Source organism: Nelumbo nucifera, chromosome 5 (assembly GCF_055504915.1).
Source record: "Nelumbo nucifera cultivar China Antique chromosome 5, China Antique-T2T, whole genome shotgun sequence".
In the NCBI taxonomy this organism is placed as follows: Eukaryota; Viridiplantae; Streptophyta; class Magnoliopsida; order Proteales; family Nelumbonaceae; genus Nelumbo; species Nelumbo nucifera.
In genome coordinates this window covers 61,362,589-61,384,940 of record NC_142653.1, presented here as the reverse complement: position 1 = coordinate 61,384,940, position 22,352 = coordinate 61,362,589, and the positions used below count along the sequence as shown (strand labels likewise).

The window sequence follows — 22,352 nt, the reverse complement described above, 5'->3', positions numbered from 1 at the left end:
AGAATTATAATTAAGTAATTGGGAATAGATTAAACCATTCTCAAAAATGTATAGACCTTATTCCCAACATTGTTAAAGGCTTACTAGAAGAGAAAGGAGATGTTGAGCCTTCAAACACTCAAGAAACTTCTTGTTCTTCATGAAGTAGTTAATTGACATGACTAGGTGGTTGATTGCTTCAACCTTGTCAGGAGTAGGTAGTCAACTACCAAGTTCAAATAGGTTACTACTTGAAAGAGAAAATCTTTTCTCTTTAATAGTTTACTACTACCTCTTGGTAGTTGACTACTTAAAGCAATAATCTCTCGATTGATAGACATAGTCAAATACCCTTACTTCATTAGTAAACTATTAACCAAGGTCAATGCGACACCAAGCTTAACTCTCATAGATAGTCAACTATTACTTCATCGGTAGTCAACTACTCGACAACACCTGTCTTGGTTGTCATGGGTAGTCGACTATTGCCTTATGGGCAGCCGACTAATGGCTATGTCCAACCTTAGAAACTTTATGCAAATGACTTCTAAGGTTTAGAAGTTGACTTCTCAGGCATATCCACAAAGAAATTTCATAGTTAAAACTTAAAAAATTTAGGGAAAGCCTAGCTATAACCATTGGTCTATAAGTTTTTGGATATATCGAATTAGGTTAGTTAAGCCCATATTATGCATCTTGCATATGATAACATCAAGCCCTAAATAAATGAAAACAATTTGTAATCTTTGGAACTTGATATCTTCTTCTTCTTCAAGGTAGCTTGGAGAATGTTTGTTCCACCATTTGATACAACTACTCTTCTTTGCCTTTGATCATTAGTGATCTCAACAATTCTCTTTAGTTCATTTGGAGGAAATACTTGATATAGTTGTACACTTATCTTTTCAAATGTTAGTACCATTGACCCTATATGTTTTGATGATAACAAACTCATTAGTAGTACTAATGATGTATTAAGTATGTATCTAACTTAAGTACGCTTCTTTGAGCTAAAGTTGTGTTAAAGCAAACTTGTTTATGAAGACAAAGAAGTTAAAGCATTGCTTGATTTAGTAGCTTGAGCTTCACATCTCCAACACCAACCACTATATGTCCAACAAGGATGCTCTAAATAATTTCAAGCGTAGAGAGGTTACAACATCAATTCAAAGGCTTTGGAGCTGTTTAAGAAATTCATTGGTACAACAAGTCACCAAGGAAGAGACTAATGATTCTCAACAAGACCTAATTCGGTTTAGTCAAACTTAAAGACCAATGGTTACAATTGGTATGGCATATAGGATTTCTTAAACTTAAAAATGGTTTCACATACTTGAAAATCATTATTGAAAGTCATGGAAAGAATCCCCAAACCATTGGACAAATATTTCTAAGGTTTCTAAGTGTTGGATTGTCATTAACAGACTAATCAAAATCATATAGCCAACTAACCTTAATAGCAAAAGTTGAAAGTGGTTGGCTGTGTGATATAGTAAATTACCCTAAAAGGCATAATTAACTATTTATGACAACCGAGGCATGAAAATGTTAATTTGTGAAATATAGTTGACTACCTGTGATAGTTGAGACATAAAATGGACACACTATAAAGAGTAGTCCATTACCTAAAATAATATAGTCAACTTACTCTAACAGGCTGAGTTAGAACACATATTCCCCCTTCATCCAGTAGATAACACTACTAGATTTTAGTAGTCGATTACTTAGTGAATTTTATTGTTTGAAGGCTTAAACAATTATTTCTATCTTTGGTAAGCCTTCTATTATGTTTGAGACATTTTAAATGTTTACTAAGTATGAGAAGCCCCTATAATGGCTAGAAAATGGTTGCTTGCTCGCAAAACCTCTATAAATAAATGTGTTTATTTTGATTTAAAACAATAAAAATCATTCAAGCAAGAACAAGTTGTGATATTAGTGTGAATTATCTTTAGTTGTTTTTGAGAGCAAGTTAGCAAGAGTATTTTTCTTTTAAAAAAGATTTTTGAGCTTTAATAGTTTTTAGATGTGAGAAAAACTAAGAAGCCTTTGAGCTCATACAGTCTTACCTACCTATTGAGAGTCTCTTCTTAGAGTTGGGTATCTTGAGATTATATACTATTGCAACTAAGTAGTTTAAGCTTGTATTGTTTTATTTGCCTATTTTGGAGGCATTTATATCTTGTTTCTTTGTGCTATATAGGTAATATCTTTGAGTGCATGTAGGTATTCTAATTTGAGGACCATTCAAGGTTTGGTAGATAGACAAAAGCTTTACTAGGTTAGGTTTACATAAACACTTGTAAGTTCTGCTAGGTTAGGTTGGGCAAGCATTAGTAAGTTCTGCCAAAGTATTGCAGGCACTCGAAAGTCCTGCTAATTATAAGGCTTTGTTGGTGCCTAGAAGTCCAACTAGTTTGTTATTGGAAATCCTTAAAGGATGTCTGAGGTATAGGATGGTGCTTTCTTGTCCTAACAAACCAACTTGTTTGTTGTGTGCCTTTTCTTTGTGCTTTCTTGTCATTTTTTTTTTCAAGTTTCTATAGTTGCTTTGCTACTAACATCCCTAACTTCTTTAGCTAAATGCTAAAAGTGTGAACATTCAGTTATCTTGCAGTCATTTCCTATTATTTTCTTTATTTTCTCTTGATCTACAAGATATGCAGTTACTAAGTTGTTGTATTTATTGCTTCATTTATTGTTTAATTGAATTATTTACATTTTAGCAGTTAATTTGTCATTGAGGTTCAATACTGGTTTTTAAAATACTTGGCTCTCAAGTTGAGTATTCTCTTGTAGTTGGTCCTCTTAGTTGTTTACTTGTGGGTGATCCTTAATCTCTAGTTGCAACTTTGGCACACATATCTTATGCAGCTGCCATTTTACATTTCATCTACCTTTACATTTCTTCAATTATATTGAACTTATTACTTGATCATTCTTTTATTTAAATGCAAAATCCACTAAGAATCCTCAACATTTACTTTACATTATTGTTTCATTTATTTCAGCTACTTTATATTTTCAGCATTTACATTTGAATATTGTTTTTATCTTTATTTAAGTGCTAATCCCTGTAGCTATTATGATTACATTGTTTATTTGTTTGTAGTTACATACTTCAACAGTGAGTTGCTCATATTGATTATTCACTTGTGTCCACTGTTAAATAATCTGACTAAGCCTTTGTTCCACTACAATTTGTATCGAAGGCTTGTCTTCAAATTTATAGGAAAGGTATTTAAATTTGAACTATATAAAGTTTTAAACTATATCCAATCCACCCCTTCTTGCCTAAGGCTATCGAATCTATCAAATACTCTCACTGAATTTTTATAATCAAAACACATAGGATCAACATTTCCAACTTTCTCCTACTATTCTTTCTCATGGAAAGTGGAAAGTGGAGACCACATGATTCTTTTCTTTGTAATAAAGCAAATACTACACACAACGAGGTGATGGTAGCCCTATGGCCCTACCACAAACATCACAAAATCAAAGATAATTAATTGAAATGACAACTTGAAAGATTAGTACAAGCGATAGCCCTACTATGTTCCAAATTACCCAACTAGTCTGCCAAGTTATTGTCCTCTCAAAATACATACACTGGGATGTAATTAAACTAAAGTTTTGACAAACTATAGAATATTCTTCAAGAATAGTTTTAATATTCTAAGAATGGTCTTCAATTACTCTCAAGCCATTGATGATAACTACTGGAATTCCGTTGAAGGCTTGAACTTGGAGGACCACCACCCATGCTTCTATCTTGTTGATTGAACACAAGCCAAACATCCTTATTCAGAGGAATGAAACCCTACCATCATTCTGTCTTGCAATCACTCCAATCACACACTGCCCATGCCTGTCCTTAATTTCTTTGTTTCAAAATTAACCTTCACCCTTAGATGGATTCTTCCATCTGACTTGGACAATGTTCAAAATTTCAATATGACATGCCCTGTATTGGGTGTATCGTATCATATTGATGGCTTTATCGATACATTTATTTATTGGTGTTTCAAGAATTGGCTTCTTTTTAATGAAAAATATGATTAAAAATAGGTCTAAAAACCAAGTTTTGAAAAAAAAAAACTAAAAAAACATAAAAATGTATTATTTTAAGTACCGATACATCCCTGCTGATACACATGGATATATCGATATTTTGAACAAAGCCTTTTTGTTTCTATTTTTACAATGCCAATTTTGGGACCACTTGAATTTGCTTACTACCTTACTCCCCTTGAATAAGTAACCTTCCTCTGGACTTATTTCTCTTTTCATGTAATTTTTTTAGAAACTCTTTCATATAATTTGGAGATTACATCATTTTACTTCCTATTATGCTTGTTATAAACAAATAAAACAAAGTCAAATGTGAAGCAAAATTAAAGCAGAATTTCCTCCCTTTGGTATGCACATTAAAACCGATGCAAGTTAAATTCACATTCCCGTATCTAGTTATTCGAATCAATGTTTTTGAACCACCATTGATTTAGACAGTTGAACCATTTGGCCCACAAAACGTCTAGGTAACCGGTTTCATTTTACCCCAAACTCGGTCTCTGACAAAAAACCATTGAATTGGTTAATGACTTGCTCATTCGAATAATTGAACCGTCAACCCATTTGACCCGTTCAACGGTTTTGATCGTTTTTTATTTTAATTATTTTTTAATTTTATTGTTAAAATGATCTATCCATTCGCACCGGGCAATCAAAATGTTAACCCAGAAATCGGTGGCCAAAACGGTTCTAATTCCGGGACGGTTTTTAAAACAATGGTTCGAATGCCCATTTGCCACAGTAGATAACCATTGATTGCTCAACAGTGGGAGTCGCTAACAGGGGTTGTCATGCCGACAGAAACCCTTTATGTCTTTTGCTTTGGAAAGGAGACTTCAAAGAATAAAGGTTAATTTATAAATAGAACGGGTTACCGTTGTGAGCTTTTAACGTGGCAATATTCGGTTGGACTCAAAGGAACAACTCCTTTTGAGTTTAAACGCAGACAATCCATCACCAGTATACATGTAAACACAGCGAATAGAGATAAGAGTTTTCCCTCCGTTGTCTATCTTTCCTTTGAGAGGAATCTCATGCCTTGTATTAAAGATTTCACTTGCCGTTATTCCACACTTTCTTTTGTGGATCCTCGGCCAACCTTTATAGCTGCCTTACAACCACCAGAGAGCCTTTCTGCTCTCTCCAACTTTCGCCGATGGTGGAAAAGCTAGCGGAGGAGGAGCTTCTCAGAGCAAATCCTCTGCAGAAACCAATTCCTGGGTCTCACCTCTGAATCTCCAAAGAAAAAGAAGAAATGGGCAAAAATAAATGTTCATCTGCACGCAGCGAGATACAGAAGCTCATCGGATACACATTCAAGAACCCAGATCTCCTGGACGAGGCAAGAACCCATGGGTCCTCTAACCGAAGCCTGAATTACCACCGGCTGGAGTTCCTCGGAGATGCAGTCATCAGTTGTTTGATTGCTACCGTGCTTGTGGAGTCCGACGGAGGGAGGGAGCTCAATCAAGGCCAACTCACACTCCTACGGAAGGATATCGTTGACAACGAGAAGTTGGCGTGCGTCTGCATCTTTCATGACCTGAACAAATACCTGATTCACAACGAAAAGAAATTCCATAGCAGAGTAAATATCTCGATCTTTTGATCTTTCTTTTATTTTGTTTGCGTTTGTTTTTCTGAACCTGAACTACCTTTTGGATTCAACTGGGTATGGATTTCAACTCTTATCTATCCGTGTCTTATATCCAAGTGGCCATTTGACGGCTGAATTGGATGATCTATTGCTTTATCTTTTAAGTCATCAAGGGGCTTTTGATAACAGCTGAAATGGCTGAACTAAATGGTTAATTGATGATACCACCCCGAAGTTTCTGCTTGTGGCTGAAATTTTCCCACGTTTGGTAATTGCAATAACCTCCCTTGAAGTTTCTGATATAATTGCAAGTTCCAATCGTCTAAAGAGGCATGAAAATGTCAAAATACCTATGGGTTACTTACTTTTGACCAAAAATGTTTATTTTCAAAATCTTCTCTTCATATGAATCGCTACTTCAAACTCTTTAAATTTCTTTTCTAAAATTGATTTGCTTTTCAAATTTGACTTTCATATCAATCACCCAAAGGTATATCTATATCTCTAAATTCTCTTTTTTTTTTCATAAAGTTTGTATTGTTTTTTCTGTAGAAACCAATCTCGATAGTAACTGCATGGGTATTTTGGTCATTTTGTGCCTTTTATTAGAAGATTCTTTCAGTAGGGGTCTATTTGCAATTAGGGGTGTAAATGGATTGAATTTGAATAAAATAAAGTAATATCCAAATTCAAATCCAATTAGAAAACATCAATGTTTGAATTCAAATTCAATTATATATTTGAATATTCGATTCTATTCAAATTCGACTGATTAATTATTTTAGATAATTAATAAATATATAAAATAAATATTTTTTTATATAAAAATATAAAAATATATACGTATAAGAATTAAATAATCAATCGAATTCAGATATTTATCAAATCAAATAAGGTCATATCCGAATTCAATTTGATTGTGTTGAATACTGTTGACACCTCCTATTTACACCTGCGTTATAAAGTACAAGGGAGGTGATTACAATTACTAAACTTCAGGGGAGGTTTTGACAACAGTTAAAAACTTCATGGGAGGTTTCTACAATTTACCCTTAAAGTTAAATAAGATATTTACCATGGCATATTATACAAGAAATGTGTGGTCTCAGGCATACATATTTCCCATTATTGTCTTTGGTTTGTGTGTAAGTCTTAAAAAAAGGTTAAGGATGATATGATTTTGATCCATTCGTAATAGGATGGAATATGGATCTACCCCTATCGTATTTGATTGTATCCAAATCTGATGGATAATATTTGATTTGAATTCAAATATTAACAAACCAAATTTGAATCTTGGTATGTCTGATTCCATCTGATCCATTTACCGTGTTACCTCTAGGCTGTGTTTGGTTTGAAGGAAAGGGAAGGGAAAAGAAAGGAAAGGCAGAGAAAAGAAGGGAAAGGCAGGGAAGCTATATAAAGTAGGAGCCACATTTTGCCCCCACCTTTCTTGTTAATGGGCTTAGTGGTAAGATAAAATTATGAAAATGCCCAATTAAAGTTCTATATTCTTTTGTGTTTTTCTAGGGTTTGACTATGATACTAGCTAGAAAGACATGATCCAAAAAATTTGTGATCAATCAACTGGTATCATATTAACTTATCTGGTAGAATTTATCAGTATTAATGGGTGTGTTTTGATTGGTCAAAATTCTTCTAGTACCATGTCTTTTTAGCATCATAGACTTTCCATTTATTTTTCTTTATCTTCATCTTTTTCTTTGTGTACAATTTTCTGTATTTTTCTTTATTTTTCAATTTCCCTTTTATTGTCTTTTTTTTTTTGTTTTTGTAATTTCAGTGTATTATGTATTTTCCACTTTTCTTTGTTGTGTTTTCTGATTTTTTTTTGTTTTTAGTTTTATTTTCCTCTTTTTTTGTATTTCCTATATTTTACAAAATTTTAAATTTCCTTTATTTATTTTTTGTTTTTTTAGTATTTTATCAATTTTCTATAAAATAATCTCAATATCAATTTGGGGTTTTAGAAATATTTAAACATACACATATCATATAAGAATATTTTATGAAATTAACCAAAGAAGTACTAACGATGGGGGGCAAAGGGCTGGAATCTGAAAATTCATGATGGGTGTTTGTCGCAAACAAAAATTTAGGACAGGTGTTTGCATGGTTTTTAAAAACGAACCGGTGATCGAGCCGGTCAGGGGTCCAGTTACCGGTTCGAACGGTCCGACTGTTCGACCTGAATGACTGGCCCGTTTTAACAAAAAAATTTAAAAAATGGACAAAATTGTTCAAATAGTTAACTGACCAGTTTAACGATTTGCTGACCAAAATCAACGGTTTTAGGGGAAAAAATAGGTTTGGGGGAAAACGGAACTAGTCAGGTGACCGGTTCCCAGTTTTTCCGGTCCGGTCCAGTTTTAAAAACCATAGGTATTTGTCACAAATGAAAATTTATAGTAAAAAATGAAAACCATAGGTATTTGTCACAAATGAAAATGTCACTAAAACATTTTGTTTTCTAAACCAAGCACTGCGTTTTCAAAAATCATTGGAGGGTCTTGGGGTTGTTCTGCGACCGAGCAACTCCCGTACGAGGTGGGATCTACCCAGTACCTTCACAGCTTCACTACCCTCCCCTCCCTTTCATATGCCCCCCTCTCTCTCTCTCTCTAAGAAAATAAAAAATCCTCCTAAGAGTTATGCACTCTCATGTATATTTGCATCACTGTTTACAATTTTTCCTTTCTCTCTATATTAGCGGTGACCTGTGCGATGCACGGGAAGTTGCTTAAAAATAAAAAATATACTTTTTAAGGGAGATAAATGAAATAATAATGATTCACCAAAGTATTTTATATTTTCTATTTATTTGAACCAGAACAATTCATGAAATGAATTTACATTAAATTAAATTAATAAAAACAAAAAAAAAACTTGAACCCAATGAACAAAACAAAAGAAAAACCTATTCACCAAAAAAATAAAAAAAGAAAAAAACAAAGGAAAAACCTGACAACCCAAGGAAAGGAGCAATGATTTGTTTAGATTGGTTCACCCCATATACTAGTGAGCCAATTTGGGGGTTTTGACATTAATTTGGGTCCAAGTTAAGGTTCTTATTTAAGTTGATCCATCACCTAACCCAATCCATCTAATTTCACTGTCTATATATATAATACAAAGAGGAAAATAAAGATTTAATGGAGATGGGAGATGTTAGAAATATTGACTATTAAGGTTAAAGAGAAAAAGAGAGAAAGAGAGAGATTTAAGAATGATTTTATTAGAGAATAAATATGGATTTGATGAGAAACAATAAAACCCATGAAGTTTCTAATGATATATATATATATATATATATATATATATATAGATAGATAGATAGATAGATAGATAGATAGATAGATAGATAGATTTGCATCACTATCTACAATAACTCATAAAATAGAACTATCTGTCAGTATGAAACGAAGAGCTTGGAAATGTTCTGATGAAGACAATTAACACAAAAAAAATGAAAGAAATTGATCTTCAATACTGCTGCAACTCTTGCAGTATGAGATTATTAAACCCCGTTATTTCTTCCTCTTGTGACATCAGTTCAAAGAATTCAAACGAGAACTTCGTGATAATCCGGAGCGTGATCAATGGAGGGGGCTTGTCAGTGAACTAAAGGTTCTTGCAGATCTCGTTGAATCGCTTATTGGAGCTGTTTTCCTGGATAGTGACTACTCTCTCGAGAAAGCATGGAAGGTTTGTCTCACTCACTGTATCAAATTGCCTATGTTTCGAGCAATATAATTTCATAAATTAAGATAATTAATTAGATAATGGGCACAAGGAGTGATGAGAAACAATTTTATTATGTCAGGGTTAGTGGGATCAGATCATTACATATTTAAACAGAGGGCTGTAAATGAGCTCCTAAGGCTCAGCTTGGAAGGAATTTAAATACAAATATGTACAATATAAATACATCAAAATAATACAAAATACAAGGTTTTGCATTTTATATATTTCTATTTGTATTCATTCCAAATCGAGTCTATTCTTATGAAAAATTTATAACTAATAATTTCAATATTTCATATTTATTTAAATTTGTTATATAAGTTAAAAAATAATTGGTTTTTTAATTAACTTCTTCAAGTATATCCTTATTTTAAAATTAATAAAACAAATTTGAATTTAATTAGAGGTCCCTAGATTTGATTGGACTTGAACATATATAGATTTTCAATAATTAAACCGGATTTGGGTGTGGTTGGATCCCAATGCAATTTGATTAAAGCCCTAATTATAAATATGATTGGATGTATTAAGACACCACTTATTTATTGGATATTAGTCCATTTAATGTGACATAGATTATTCCCATGCAATGGGGTGTTCATAGAAAAGCTACAGGCTTAGCATGGAATTAGATATATTATATCAATCCTGCTACCTAGAAGGGGAAATTACTTATACCTCTGGTAGGGTTTTGGTCGTGTACTAGGATCTCCCCTCTGGTTTACCTACATAGTTGCTGAACCTATACAAGGTAGGGAAACCCTTCTTTTCCCTACTTTTTCCTTCAAACCAAATGTAGCTTTAGGGTAAATTTCTCAAACCTCCATTGAAGTTTGGTAATTGCAATCATCTCCCTTGAATTTTCTTATATGGTTGTAAGTAGATCCATTTTGTTAGAATCCTCTAGAAAGAGGCATGAAAATGTTTAAAATACCCATATAGTTATTTTGATAAAAAGTATTTATTTTCCAAATTTTCTCTATATATGAATTACTATGCCAAACCCTCATGATCTCTTTTCTTAAACTAGAAGGGGAAATTACTTATGCCTTTGGTACTGGTAAGGTTTGTAAAGGTTTTTCTACCTTTTCCCTTTTTTACCCCTACTTTTTCCTTCAAACCAAATACAACTTTAGGGTAAATTTCTCAAACCTCCCCTGAAGTTTTTGGTTATATCTGAAACCTCCTATGAAGTTTGGTAATTGCAATTACATCCCCTGAACTTTCCTACATAGTTGTAAGTAGACCAATTCTGTTAGAATCCTCTAAAAAGAGGCATGAAAATGTTTAAAATATCCATATAGTTATTTTGATAAAAACATTTATTTTCAAACTTTCCCTTTATATCAATTGCTTAAAGGTAAAGCTGCAACTTTCAATTCCCTCTCTTTGGAAAAATTCCTTATCAGTACCTGTACTTTGGCTCTATTGACAATTTGGTCATTGAACTTTAAAATGCAACAATCCAGTACCCAAACTTTTGAAACATGACAATCTGGTATCTATTGTTAACGACTGTCAACCAATGCTATCATATGACACCATGTGTGGATTAAATAATTAGAAATGCCAAAATTATCCTTATTGATAGTTTTTGGATGATTTTGCCCTTTCTCTTTAAACAAATAAAAGAAGGGAAAAAGACTCTTTCCTATTCAATCCTAGGTTGGAAGATGAAGAACGAGGATCTCTGATCTTCATTGCTAAGCACGTGGAGGGCTCCCTGTTGCCTTAGCCTCAATTTAAAACTGCTTTGTGATAATATTACGGTAAGTTTTTGCCATCACCCCAAGCATTTTTTTCGGAAAAGTACGGACAGTTCCAATGCAGATTTCTGAATTCTACCGCAGAGCTATCAACTTTCAAAATGTCAAAAACCCCCCACTCTATACACCAATGCCCCGCCTATGAATTGGCATCAATTCCGAACTGGCACCTACCCCAATTATAATTTTGACCTATAAATTCTGACCCTAGGCTGAACCGTCTCACCCTTTTTTTCTTTTTAATGCTACGTCAGAGGGCTCCTTGTTGCCTTTTTTACGTTAAGTTCTTGCCATCACTCATGCGGAGGGACGGACTACCGCCTGACGGTTGACAGAGGATGGTCAATGGTCATTGGTCAGGAATTAACTTCTAATTCTTTACACTGAAATTATTAAAATACTTTTTTTTACCATAAATTTAACTCTCAAGTCAACCTATTTGCCTGCCTGGTTAAACAACTTGACCAGAAACCCAATACATCCTCTCATCCTCTGATACTATTATTACTATTATTATATATTTATTCAAAGAATAGGAGGAGAAATCTCTTAAGCATGACCTATCATTTTATGTTCTTCGCATCTAATAGATCTCCTCAAAACCTGAGTTTGCCACAATTCCTCACTCATCTCTTCCTCCTAGTTGCTCTTAAACAAAGCCAGCTCTTCCATCCTCTTCCTTGTCTTCTTCATCTTCATCTTCAGATTTATCGAAAGAAGGAAATTCTAAAGGATCCAATTCAACACTCACTTGTTGATTATCCCCTAGGACGTCGACGAACTGACGTTGGACGGTTGATGAAGGATGGTCAATGCTTGACCAGGGACCATTGACCATCCTCCGTCAACCTTCACCCCTGTAATAAGTTACATAGAAAAATGATAGAAACAAAATAGCAAAAAAAAAAAAAAAACCTTGTTTGTCTTCTTCGGCGTGGACAACTGGCGTTCATCTTCTCCGACGAAGGTAGGATTAAAAAAACTTCTAATGGCAGCAAATGCAATATGTTCCGGCGATATTTTCCCATATAAATGGAGAATATCTTCTTATGATGCTCTTTGGGATGTTTTCTCATTGATTTCAGCTTTTCTGGAATCGTATTTTGTTTATCAGCACCGGTAGGGAGAACTGACGTCTTCGGAATGTTAGAGCAGTAAACAATAGTTCCCAATCGCAGAGAAAAATTAATATAATGAAAGTCCGTTAACAACAGGTAGTGGATTGTGGAATTTAAAGTTAGGGGACTAAATTGTCACTAGAGCCAAAATACAAGGTCAGGAGAGGTTTCAATAATTTACCCAAATTACTTATTAAATTAGGAATGACAACGGAGCAGGTATGGGGCCAGGCACCCCTCTCCATCCCGTGGCTAAAATCCCCTAACCTGTCCTCGCCCCATCCCCTCAGGGTAAAGATTCAACCCCACCCGTGGCCCCATCGGGGAATCCTCCACATGTCCCCACCTCGCAACCATTGAACTTGGGGAAGGGTAATCCCTTACGTATCCCCGCCCCCATGTGGAAACTTAACTAGAGAAAACTTCTCTCCTCTTCTGGGCTTCATCGCCTTTTACTTTCATCCTTTTCTTTTTCTTCAAACTTGCAAGTTACAAGAATTTGTGGAGTTTTACAACTTATATGGTTTTCTTCGATCTTCTAAAGCAGCTTGGCTTTACAGATTATAGGAGAAATGACAGAAACGACAGAAATAGTATCTAATAACACCGAAGCCCACAAAGGCGACTCGGGCTCTGTAATCTGATAGATGATCCACGGGATACCGAGATCCATGAAAACTCTATGTACAATTCGGGCTCTGCCATGGCGGTGGCGGCGCCCAACGGTCAGTGGACGAACGGAGAGAGGAAGAACGAAGAGTGAATCACTGATTCACTGTGAAGATTGAAGGAAGACTGGGAAGTCTCGAGGACAAAGAGTGAATCACTGCGGCGCCCCGCGGTCGGCAGTTCCTCTGTGATATGGCGGTGGTGGCGCTCGGTGGTTCCTCTTCTCTCCGGTTGGCAGGCAAAGTCTCTGTATGTGAGAAGGTCGAAGGAAGACGAAGAGTGAATCAGTAATCACTGTGAAGAGAAACAGGCAACAAGGCAAAACGTCAAAAGTCAAAACTCAAAACTCAAAAGACACAAATTCTCAAAACCGTCCTAACCTAAGGGTATTTTTATGATTCACAACTGGGGTCGGGGCGGGTTCGAGGATTTATAAGCAGACCCCATCCCCCCGTTCCTGGTCTGGGGCAAAAGAAAAATCCCCGAACCCGACCCGTATACATTTGTAATTGGGAAAAATCCACCCTATTCGGGGTAGATTGGATCGGGGACCGGTTTTGTGGATAAAATTGCCATCCCTAATTCTGATCCCCCACTAATATGGCATAAGCTTTAAAGATGCAAGGCGTTCTAATAACATTTATAGCTTTTTCAAAACATATTTTAGGCATCTTCTTGTTTTCTACGTGGATAAAAATGCCCTGATTTATACTTTCTGAGCAAACATTTTTTTTTCTTCAATAATGTGAAGGTGAGAATGATCAATTGAGAACTGGTTCAATAAATAAAATAAAATAAAATAATTTGAGTTAATAAGATTGTATTTATTGTTTATAAATGGGGGTAGTGTTATTGATTTTAGAATTAAACTTTTGGAGGCAAAACTAATTTTTACTATTGAGTGCATTTTGGTAATATATATTTGTTTTATTACCATCACTTCCATTATTTATAGGGCCTATAAGTTGCAGCTTGGGTCAAGTGGGATTTGTTAATTTTTCAAAATTTTCAGGTTAGGCAATCGGAGCTTTGGTGTGGAACAGCCTTAGCCCGAGCCGACCTAATGACTAGCCTCAACCTGATCCAGAGATTCAATAGGATTGGGTCAAGGCGGATTTACCATTTAACCTAATCCACAGATATTTGGTTTCAATTTAAATAAATTTATACTGATGCAAAATTGTGGCAGTGCAAGAGTGTAAATTCTGACCTATTTTTGTTTCAAATTTTAACTTATTTTATTTGATTGCATTATAAATGAATCAAATCAAGACATGAAACAGAGTAAAGAAAAACCCAAAACAAAATTTAATGAGAATTTGCATTTTTTTCATTTGCACTCCCATGCATTTGTACTAGTGCAAATAAAATTGCACTGTAACCAAGCACAGCCTAAGGCTCAGTTTGGAAAGAATATAAATACAAATATATAAAATATATATAAAATACAAGATTTTGCACTCTATAAATTTGTATTTATACTCTTTCCGAACTGAGCCTAAGAAAATCGAACGGGCGATCGAATATTTTATGAAACACAAAAAGGAAAACCTAACAATTGTTTGGTTCTCATTTCATTTGCTAAGTTTGGCAGGTGTTTGTGAAGCTTCTGAAGCCACTGATCAATCCAGACAAAGTACGAAGGGATCCAAAGACAATGCTTAAGGAGCTTTGTGAGCGGATGGGATGGAAGGAACCCTATTATGATTACAGTGTGTGGGAAAAGAGAGGCATAGTTCGTGTTAGAGTGAATGGCTTTCCACCGTTTGAAAGTGGGAAACGCTGCTCCAACAAAGATGTGGCCATTGCCCGTGCTGCAAAGGCTGCTTTAGAGTCAAACAGCCTCAAAGAGTACTCAACTTCAATCTTCCTACAAGAATCAGAAACAATAAGGATAGTATTGAAAGCCCTCAAAGAGAAAGACACATTTTACAGCTCCAAAACTAGCTAGTCATCTTCTTTTCTTGGCTTTTTTATACTTTGAAGGAGTGAGACATCAAAGTTTGGCTTGTGAAAAATAATAAGTGTTGATGCTAAAGAATGTGTTCTGTGTGAAGATACACCATATTTGATTATCTCTTTGGCAATAAATTTCAAGTTATCCTCAAAAGCTATTAAAATTTTATCAAAGAAAAAGCTGTTAAAGATTTTTCTTTTTGTAAGACAATGGATGCATATTTGAAGGTTAAAAGGTAAAAAAAGGGTTCGACTATCATATGGAAAAGATATGATATCGGAAAAACAATTGGCCAATAAATTGGAATCATAAACGTGATAGCGAACCAGAGCAAAGTAATTAACATATGCTGAGGCAGATGTTAGATGACAAAACTGAGACCTCACAATGATATTAGCAGAGCAAGATAATAGCCTTGTACTCGTAGGACTCATGATAGAGTGATGCTGCCTAGCCGAGTGTAACTAAAGCACAAAGTAATTAACATGATTTCATGAAGCCAAGCAGAACTCATTAGTCTCAGATTGGAAGGAGTACAAATACAAATTTGTAGAGTGTAAAACCTTGCATTTTGTATTAATTTATATGTATTTGCACTGTATATATTTGTATTTGTACTCTTTTCAAACTAAGCCAATAGGAAAATCTTGCGAAGCAGCATCTAGAGCACGGAACAAGCGGGATTTAAATGCATCTACATGTCTCTGATGACCCAGCCTCATGATTATATCCAACCTCACAAGGTTGGATTAGAGCCTTGATAAATTTGTTAGAGGCATCTTACTAAAGAAAAAGTGGAAGCATTGCTTGATTTAGTTGAATGAGTTAAACTTCATCAATATCATCACCACTATCTCCAAAATTGAGGATTACTCCAAAGAACTCAAAAAATGAACAAACTATAAGTGCTAAGAAGATTTTGGACTAGTACAACAAGATTGGTGCTATGAAAACTCATCAAGGAGGAAAGAAGCATCAAGTCCTTGGTCCAAGTGTCATATCTTTTTTTTTTTTGTTTTTGACGTAATCATTTGTTCGAGATACACAATGCAAGATTCTCAATAAGATCAAACTTAGTAAAATCAACCTTTAGAGCAATAGCTAGAATAGGTTTGATTCCTAGGAGTAAGAACCAAAGGAAAAAAAATAAAACTATAATAGTAATAGAAAGGAGAGAATTTATGAGAGAAGAGAAGAAGAGTAGAAAGAAGAAAGAAAGGGTAGAGAAGCCAATAATAGTGGTTGCTCTTTCCCATTATCGTTCTATACTTGAGAAAAGAATGAGTACAATGCCAAATATATCCTTGACAGGGTGGTTATTACTAACAACTAATAAAAAGGAAATAAGCTACTATTTAAACAACTTCTAACTAAAGGATAGTAATCCCAACATGCTAATTAAACAAAGTAAATAAACTAAGCAAACAAATAACAATAGAATTTTCAACACCCTCTCAATTTGGGAATGTAACTTGTGTATGCCATGTTCAACCTTCCTCTTTGTAATTCCCCATCAACCAACTCTGAGGTAGGAGAAACATATGGTATAAAAACTTTTCCAGCTGTTACCCTCTCTTATAAAGTTCCTTATTAACATCATTATGCTTTGTCCTATCATATTGGACCGGATTATGAACGATGTTGATTGCTACTTGATTATCAAAGTACAACGTCATAGGTTCCTTAGTAACAATCCCAAGCTCACCTAACAAGGACCTAACACAAATAAGTTCTAAGACATCATGTGCCATAGATTTGTACTCTGCTTATAGACTTGACCAAACTCCTTATGTAGATATTCTATCACCTAGGAACCCTACCCAATATGCATTTGTATAGGCCTCCAATTTCAAGTACCCATGATCAACAGACAATAGTTCTTTGCAATGATGTTTTTTCAAGTAAGCAGAAATCCTATCAATAGCCACCCAGTGCTGAACCTAAGGAGCATGCATATATTGGCTCCCAACACTGAAAACATAAGAGATATATGGATAGGTCATGCACAAATACAGTAGTCATCCCACCATCCTTTGATGCTTATCCACATCCTTTACCAACTCACCATCTGAGTGTTAATACTGTGGTTTTAATCAATAGGAGTATTATCCAGTAGTCATCCCACCATCCTTTGATGCTTATCAATAGTAAGTTCAACACATACTTCTTCTAATGAATATTCCATGTTTGGATCTTCGAATTTCAATCTTTAGAAAATACTTTATCTTACCTAGAACCATAATTTCAAATTCCTACTATAATGACTTCTTTAGTTCATCAATCTCATTGAGATCATTCCTTGTAACCACAATATCATCCACATATACAATCTACATTGATATAACTAATCCTCTCCTCTTCATAAAGAGTGTATGATCTGGTTGAGTTTGTGTATATGAAAACCGAATTAATTTTCCTCTAAACATGTCAATCCATGCACTAGGTGATTCTTCAAGCCATATAAGGACTTTTGTAATTTGTATACCATCCTACCCACATCATCATAAAATCCAGATAGAAGTTCCATATACATTTCCTCTTACAAATCACTAATAAGGAGGGAATTTTTGACATTAGGTTGGAAGAGTGACCATGAATAAGTAGCCAATGACAAGAGTGTAATCTTTCCTTGATAGAGAGAGACGAGAGAGAAAAGAGAGAGGAGAGGAGAAGAGAAGGGAGAGAGAGATTCAATTGGGAATAAAAAACTATAGCTGGCGACACCCAACTTATAATTTATATTAACTTAATATAAAGAATAAGAAAAATACAGTTATGCCCCTAGCGGCATTCCCTACTAATAAACAAGTAAGAAGGAAATAAAAGACACTAGCTGACAGCATCTTAGGCTAACAAAATGCTACCAACAACTGTAAAATAACAAAATAAACAACCTTCACAACACTCCCCTTCAAGTTGGGATGAATATGTCTATCATGCCCAGCTTGTCACATAACTCGTGCCGAGAGTATGGAAGTCCTTTTGTGAGGACATCAACAAGTTGTTCCTTGGAGTTGACATATGGGATGCAAATTCCATTTTTTTTCCAATATTTCTCTTATGAAGTGTTTGTCCACTTCAATGTGCTTGGTCTTCTCATGTAGGATAGGATTGCTGGCTATGTTTATGGCTGCCTTGTTGTCACAGTAAAGAGGCATAGGATTATGAACATCAACTCCAAGTTCCCCAAGAAGGCTGTTTAGCTAAAGAACTTCAGCTACGCCATGTGCCATAGCTCTATATTCCACTTCAGCACTTGGCCTTGCTACTACACTTTGTTTCTTGCTTTTCCAGGTCACTGGATTTCCTCCCACAGATGTACAATACCCACTTGTGGACTTTCTGTCATCCACAACACCTGCCTAATCAGCATCTATAAAGACTTCCACCTTTAGGTGATTATGTTTACTGAATGGTAGACCTATCCCCGAATACTTTTTTAAGTATCTAAGGACTCTCTCTGCTACCTCCATGTGTGGTTTCTTAGGAGAGTGCTTGAATTGGCTTAGGACCCCAACTAAATATGTAATGTCTAGATGTAAATCAACTTTTCCACTAACCTTTGGAACTATTTCACATCTTTTAAAGGTTCACCATCACAATCACCTAATTTATGATCAACATCCATATGAGTATCTGCTGGCCTTCGCCTAACTTGCTTGTGTCTTGTAACAGTTCAAAGGTGTACTTCCTTTGAGAAATGAAGATGCCTAAATCTTTATAGGACCTAAATCTTTCACTTCAAATTTAGATGCAAGGAATTGTTTGAACTTTTGTATTTCTGAACTCCAATTTCTTTTAATGATGATATCATCCACATACACTATCAATACAACATGTTCTCAACATCTCTTTACAAAGAGTGTGTGATCAGACTGACATTGCTTGAACCCTACTTGTTGAACTTTCATATAAAACTTATTGAACCAAGCCTTGGGAGATTGTTTTAAACCATAAAGAGACTTTCTCAGCTTGCACATCTTATTTTCACTTCCCTTGGCATAGATTCTAGGGGGTTGAACCATGTACACCTCCTCCTCTAGGTCACAATTTAAAAAGGCATTCTTTATGTCCAATTGATGCAATTCCCAGTCAAGGTTAGCAGCTAATGATAAAAGAACTCGAATTAAGTTCATCTTAGCTACTGGAGCAAATGTCTAATCATAGTCAACCCTGTACACTTGAGTGTGCCCCTTGGCTACTAATCTTTCTTTGTACCTTTCAATTGTCCCATCCGCTCTGTGTTTAACTATAAACACCGACTTACACCCCACTGGGTCTTTCCCTCTTGGAAGATCCACCAATTCCCAAGTTTGATTTTTATGAAGGGCATTAATCTCCTCCTTCATAGCATTTGTCCATTCAGGGTATTTTAAGGCCTTTACAACATTTTTGGGTACAGGGATGCAATCAACTACAGATAGGAAGGCATGGTATGAGGGAAAAATGTGAACATAGGAGACATGCTAGGTAACGGGGTGTTTGGTTGTGCATGATCTGACTCCCTTTCTTTGAGCAATAGGAATGTCAAGGTCATCTACAGTAGGTGCAAGGGTATCAATAGGTGCAACAGGGATTGGACTTACCTCCTGGTGTAGGTGAGGTGTGGTTAGGCTATGTGAGAGTGGTCTCCTTAAAGGACAAAGGAAGACTGGAAATAGGGAATCAACTGGGAGGTTAAGTCAAGAGGGAGTAATAAGACGACTGGTTAGGATGAACAGGGAATCCAATGTTTGAGTGAATCAATGGCCGAATGAATAGCCTTCATTAAAAGGAGGATCCTCATTTATAAGGAGGGATCCCAAGGTCCCAAAAGGAAGGAGCCAAAAGTGCTCAGTTCCTATTGGGAAAGAGAATATTAGATTTGTTGTCAGTCATTAAGGAGCACTACTAGGGTTTCACCATGTGTCTTATGAGATCTCTCAAGGGTTGACTTTTCTTTCACCTGAGGATCCTCATAATCCATGCGTACTACTTTCTTTCACATCCTACTTAACAAGACGTGGCGCTGGTGATGTCATCGTATGGCGGGCACGTTCTTTCACTAACCTATGTGGTGCTTATCACACATGCAACTTAAAGTTCCATGTGTGATCGATTATTTAACTCTAGTTCACATCAACCCACGGTTCTGTAATAGTCTTGGGTTCATCGCAAGATTGCACACCTTTGAAATTCGTTGCAGAATCGCATGTATCTGAGGTTCATCGCAGGTTTTCATTAACTAAAATCTGTTTTGGCTCGTGTCGAGTACAAGTTCATCGCGAAAGTGCAATGAATTGTATGTTCATTGCAGGCGTTAGATGAGTTATAAGCTCATCACAAGCGTTCGATGAGTTATAAGCTTGTTGCAGGCATTCAATTTGGTATCTTTTGTACTTTGAAGGACTGAGTGAGCACTATGTACCTACATTAACTCCCTTGCTTATCTGTAAGTGGATTCTTATCGATAAGCATTTTGTCCTCAGAAGTTGGCAATGGTTGAATGTCTTTGTGTGTTGGGTCTGGATATTGACCCTATTTGGTAGTTTTCCTTATTTGGATCTTGTGTGGGTGAAAAGGAAGTTTATTTAGGTTCTTTTAGCCCCTTACCTGTTGACAAACTGGGAGTCAGTCAATCAGGCAGTCACGTGTCTGGCCTGTTAATGACTTTGGGAAAGAGTTGGATGTTTGTTCTCGATTAGTTCTCATCCATTATATAATTTAGCCCCACTGTCTTTTGATAATTTGCTTTTTGTCGATGGGCAATTCTGCATCGGACTTGCGAGTTTCAGCCCCCCTACCCATTGATAGGAAGGAAATTATCAAAAGACACTCAAAATGATGTTTAAGTGTGGGCCTTCAGCCCCCCTGTGTGTCAAAATAGTGTTTGTTTCGGATACACAATGTTGTTTAATAGTGTAAGGCTTGGTGACTTATCATATTCGATTGCCGTTGAAAAGACGGGGAAGATATTGGGTGCTAATGATGTGGCAGACATCATTAGCACTTTCTTAACTGTCATATCTTATTAAATGTAGTCTGTTTGTGAGTGTGGCCCAAATATGATATCTGATATTTAAAATGGTGGTTGCTGCCGTGGCACTTTGTTTAAATTAATGCGCCATTTTGTCCTACCCTTTAGAGGGTATACTTGTAAATTTCTCTACCTTGCTTTTTCGTTAAGCGTCAGCTGAAGGCCTGTACCCATGTTTGTTCATCTTCCCTGGAACCGTTTTTCATTCCTGACAAGTGAGAGCTGTCTATAAAAGGATAGCAAGCCTCATTGACTCTCTACTTCGTCTTCTTGTTATCATCTCTCTATTCGCTTTCAGTCTCTTCTTTGTTTGTCCTACAACCCTCTTTGCACTCTTTTTTCTTGTTTCTCAACCAAGTTTTTGTCTGTCCATGATGGCTCCTCACCAGGAGAAGGCTGAGTGTTCCTTTTCCAATTTCGTTAGGGAGGTTGATACGATAGAGATGCTATTGAAGCGGGAAGCAGCCATGGTGGCTGACGGTGGTAAGGGGTTTTGGCCTCCAATGCCAGTGGCCAGGGGTGAGGGTGGCACATTCAATGCCATTGATGGTTCTGAACTATTGTGCCTCTACGGCCTGCCAGACCGGCCAGTCTCATCCAAATGTCAGGAGTCTAGGACTGATAGCTCGAAGTCACCTATATCGCCTGGGCACAGTACATATTGGAGAATCTGATGTATTGTCGGATGCTGCAAGATTCTGGTTTTCTTCGGTTTGTGGATTGCTACACGGACCTTTCGGGTAGGGAGGGGGTGAAGTACGTCAAACCTCGTTTGGAGCACTAGTGTTACCGTACCCTCACATTCATGGGTGCGTTTGGTGAATTTACTGTCATGGTTGAAGATGTCATCGCTTTACTGGCGTTACCCATTGGTGGGTCAATGTCTGCTTAGCATCTCCAACACCTTGAGTTTATTCCTACTAATTTGAGGAAGATCTGTGATGAGCTTTTCGGCGAGATTGCTGCATTTAAAGCTCAGGTAGATCAATCAACTGCTCAGGAAAGGATGCCATTGGAGGCATGGTTGGAGTACTGGTTTGAGTCCCACGGCATGAGGGATGTGATGGTGCGGGGGTGGATAGCCAGTGCCACCTCACCATTTTCATTTTGTATGTTGCCTCCCATTTCCTCTTCTCGGGGTTGCCTGATTACAAGTTGCGTGTGGTTTTGGTTCCACTTGCTGTTCTTGCGGCCAGTGGTCAATAGCTCCCCTTGGCTTCCATGTTCTTGGGCTACTTGTATGAGCAAATGGATGACACTGTCCAACAAATGATGGATCCGAGCTGCAAGAGGTGAATCGGTTACATCTGTGCACCTTTCCTGTGGATATTATTGTGTGAGCGTTTTGACCTCAGCATCGCACCTTGTCCACTCTCCCCGATCTGCATTTCCATCGAAACTATGGTTGGGG

At 36.3% G+C, this 22,352-nt stretch overlaps 1 protein-coding gene across 1 annotated transcript; it reads left to right on the top strand.

Moving 5' to 3' along the window:
* Positions 1-5,010: 5,010 nt before the first annotated feature.
* Positions 5,011-15,091, top strand: LOC104586973 (ribonuclease 3-like protein 3). Its single transcript, XM_010244386.3, has 3 exons — positions 5,011-5,641; positions 9,224-9,376; positions 14,563-15,091. The coding sequence occupies exons 1-3, from the start codon at positions 5,309-5,311 to the stop codon at positions 14,917-14,919; spliced, it is 843 nt and encodes a 280-aa protein (XP_010242688.1). The 5' UTR covers positions 5,011-5,308; the 3' UTR covers positions 14,920-15,091.
* The last annotated feature ends 7,261 nt before the right edge of the window (positions 15,092-22,352 follow it).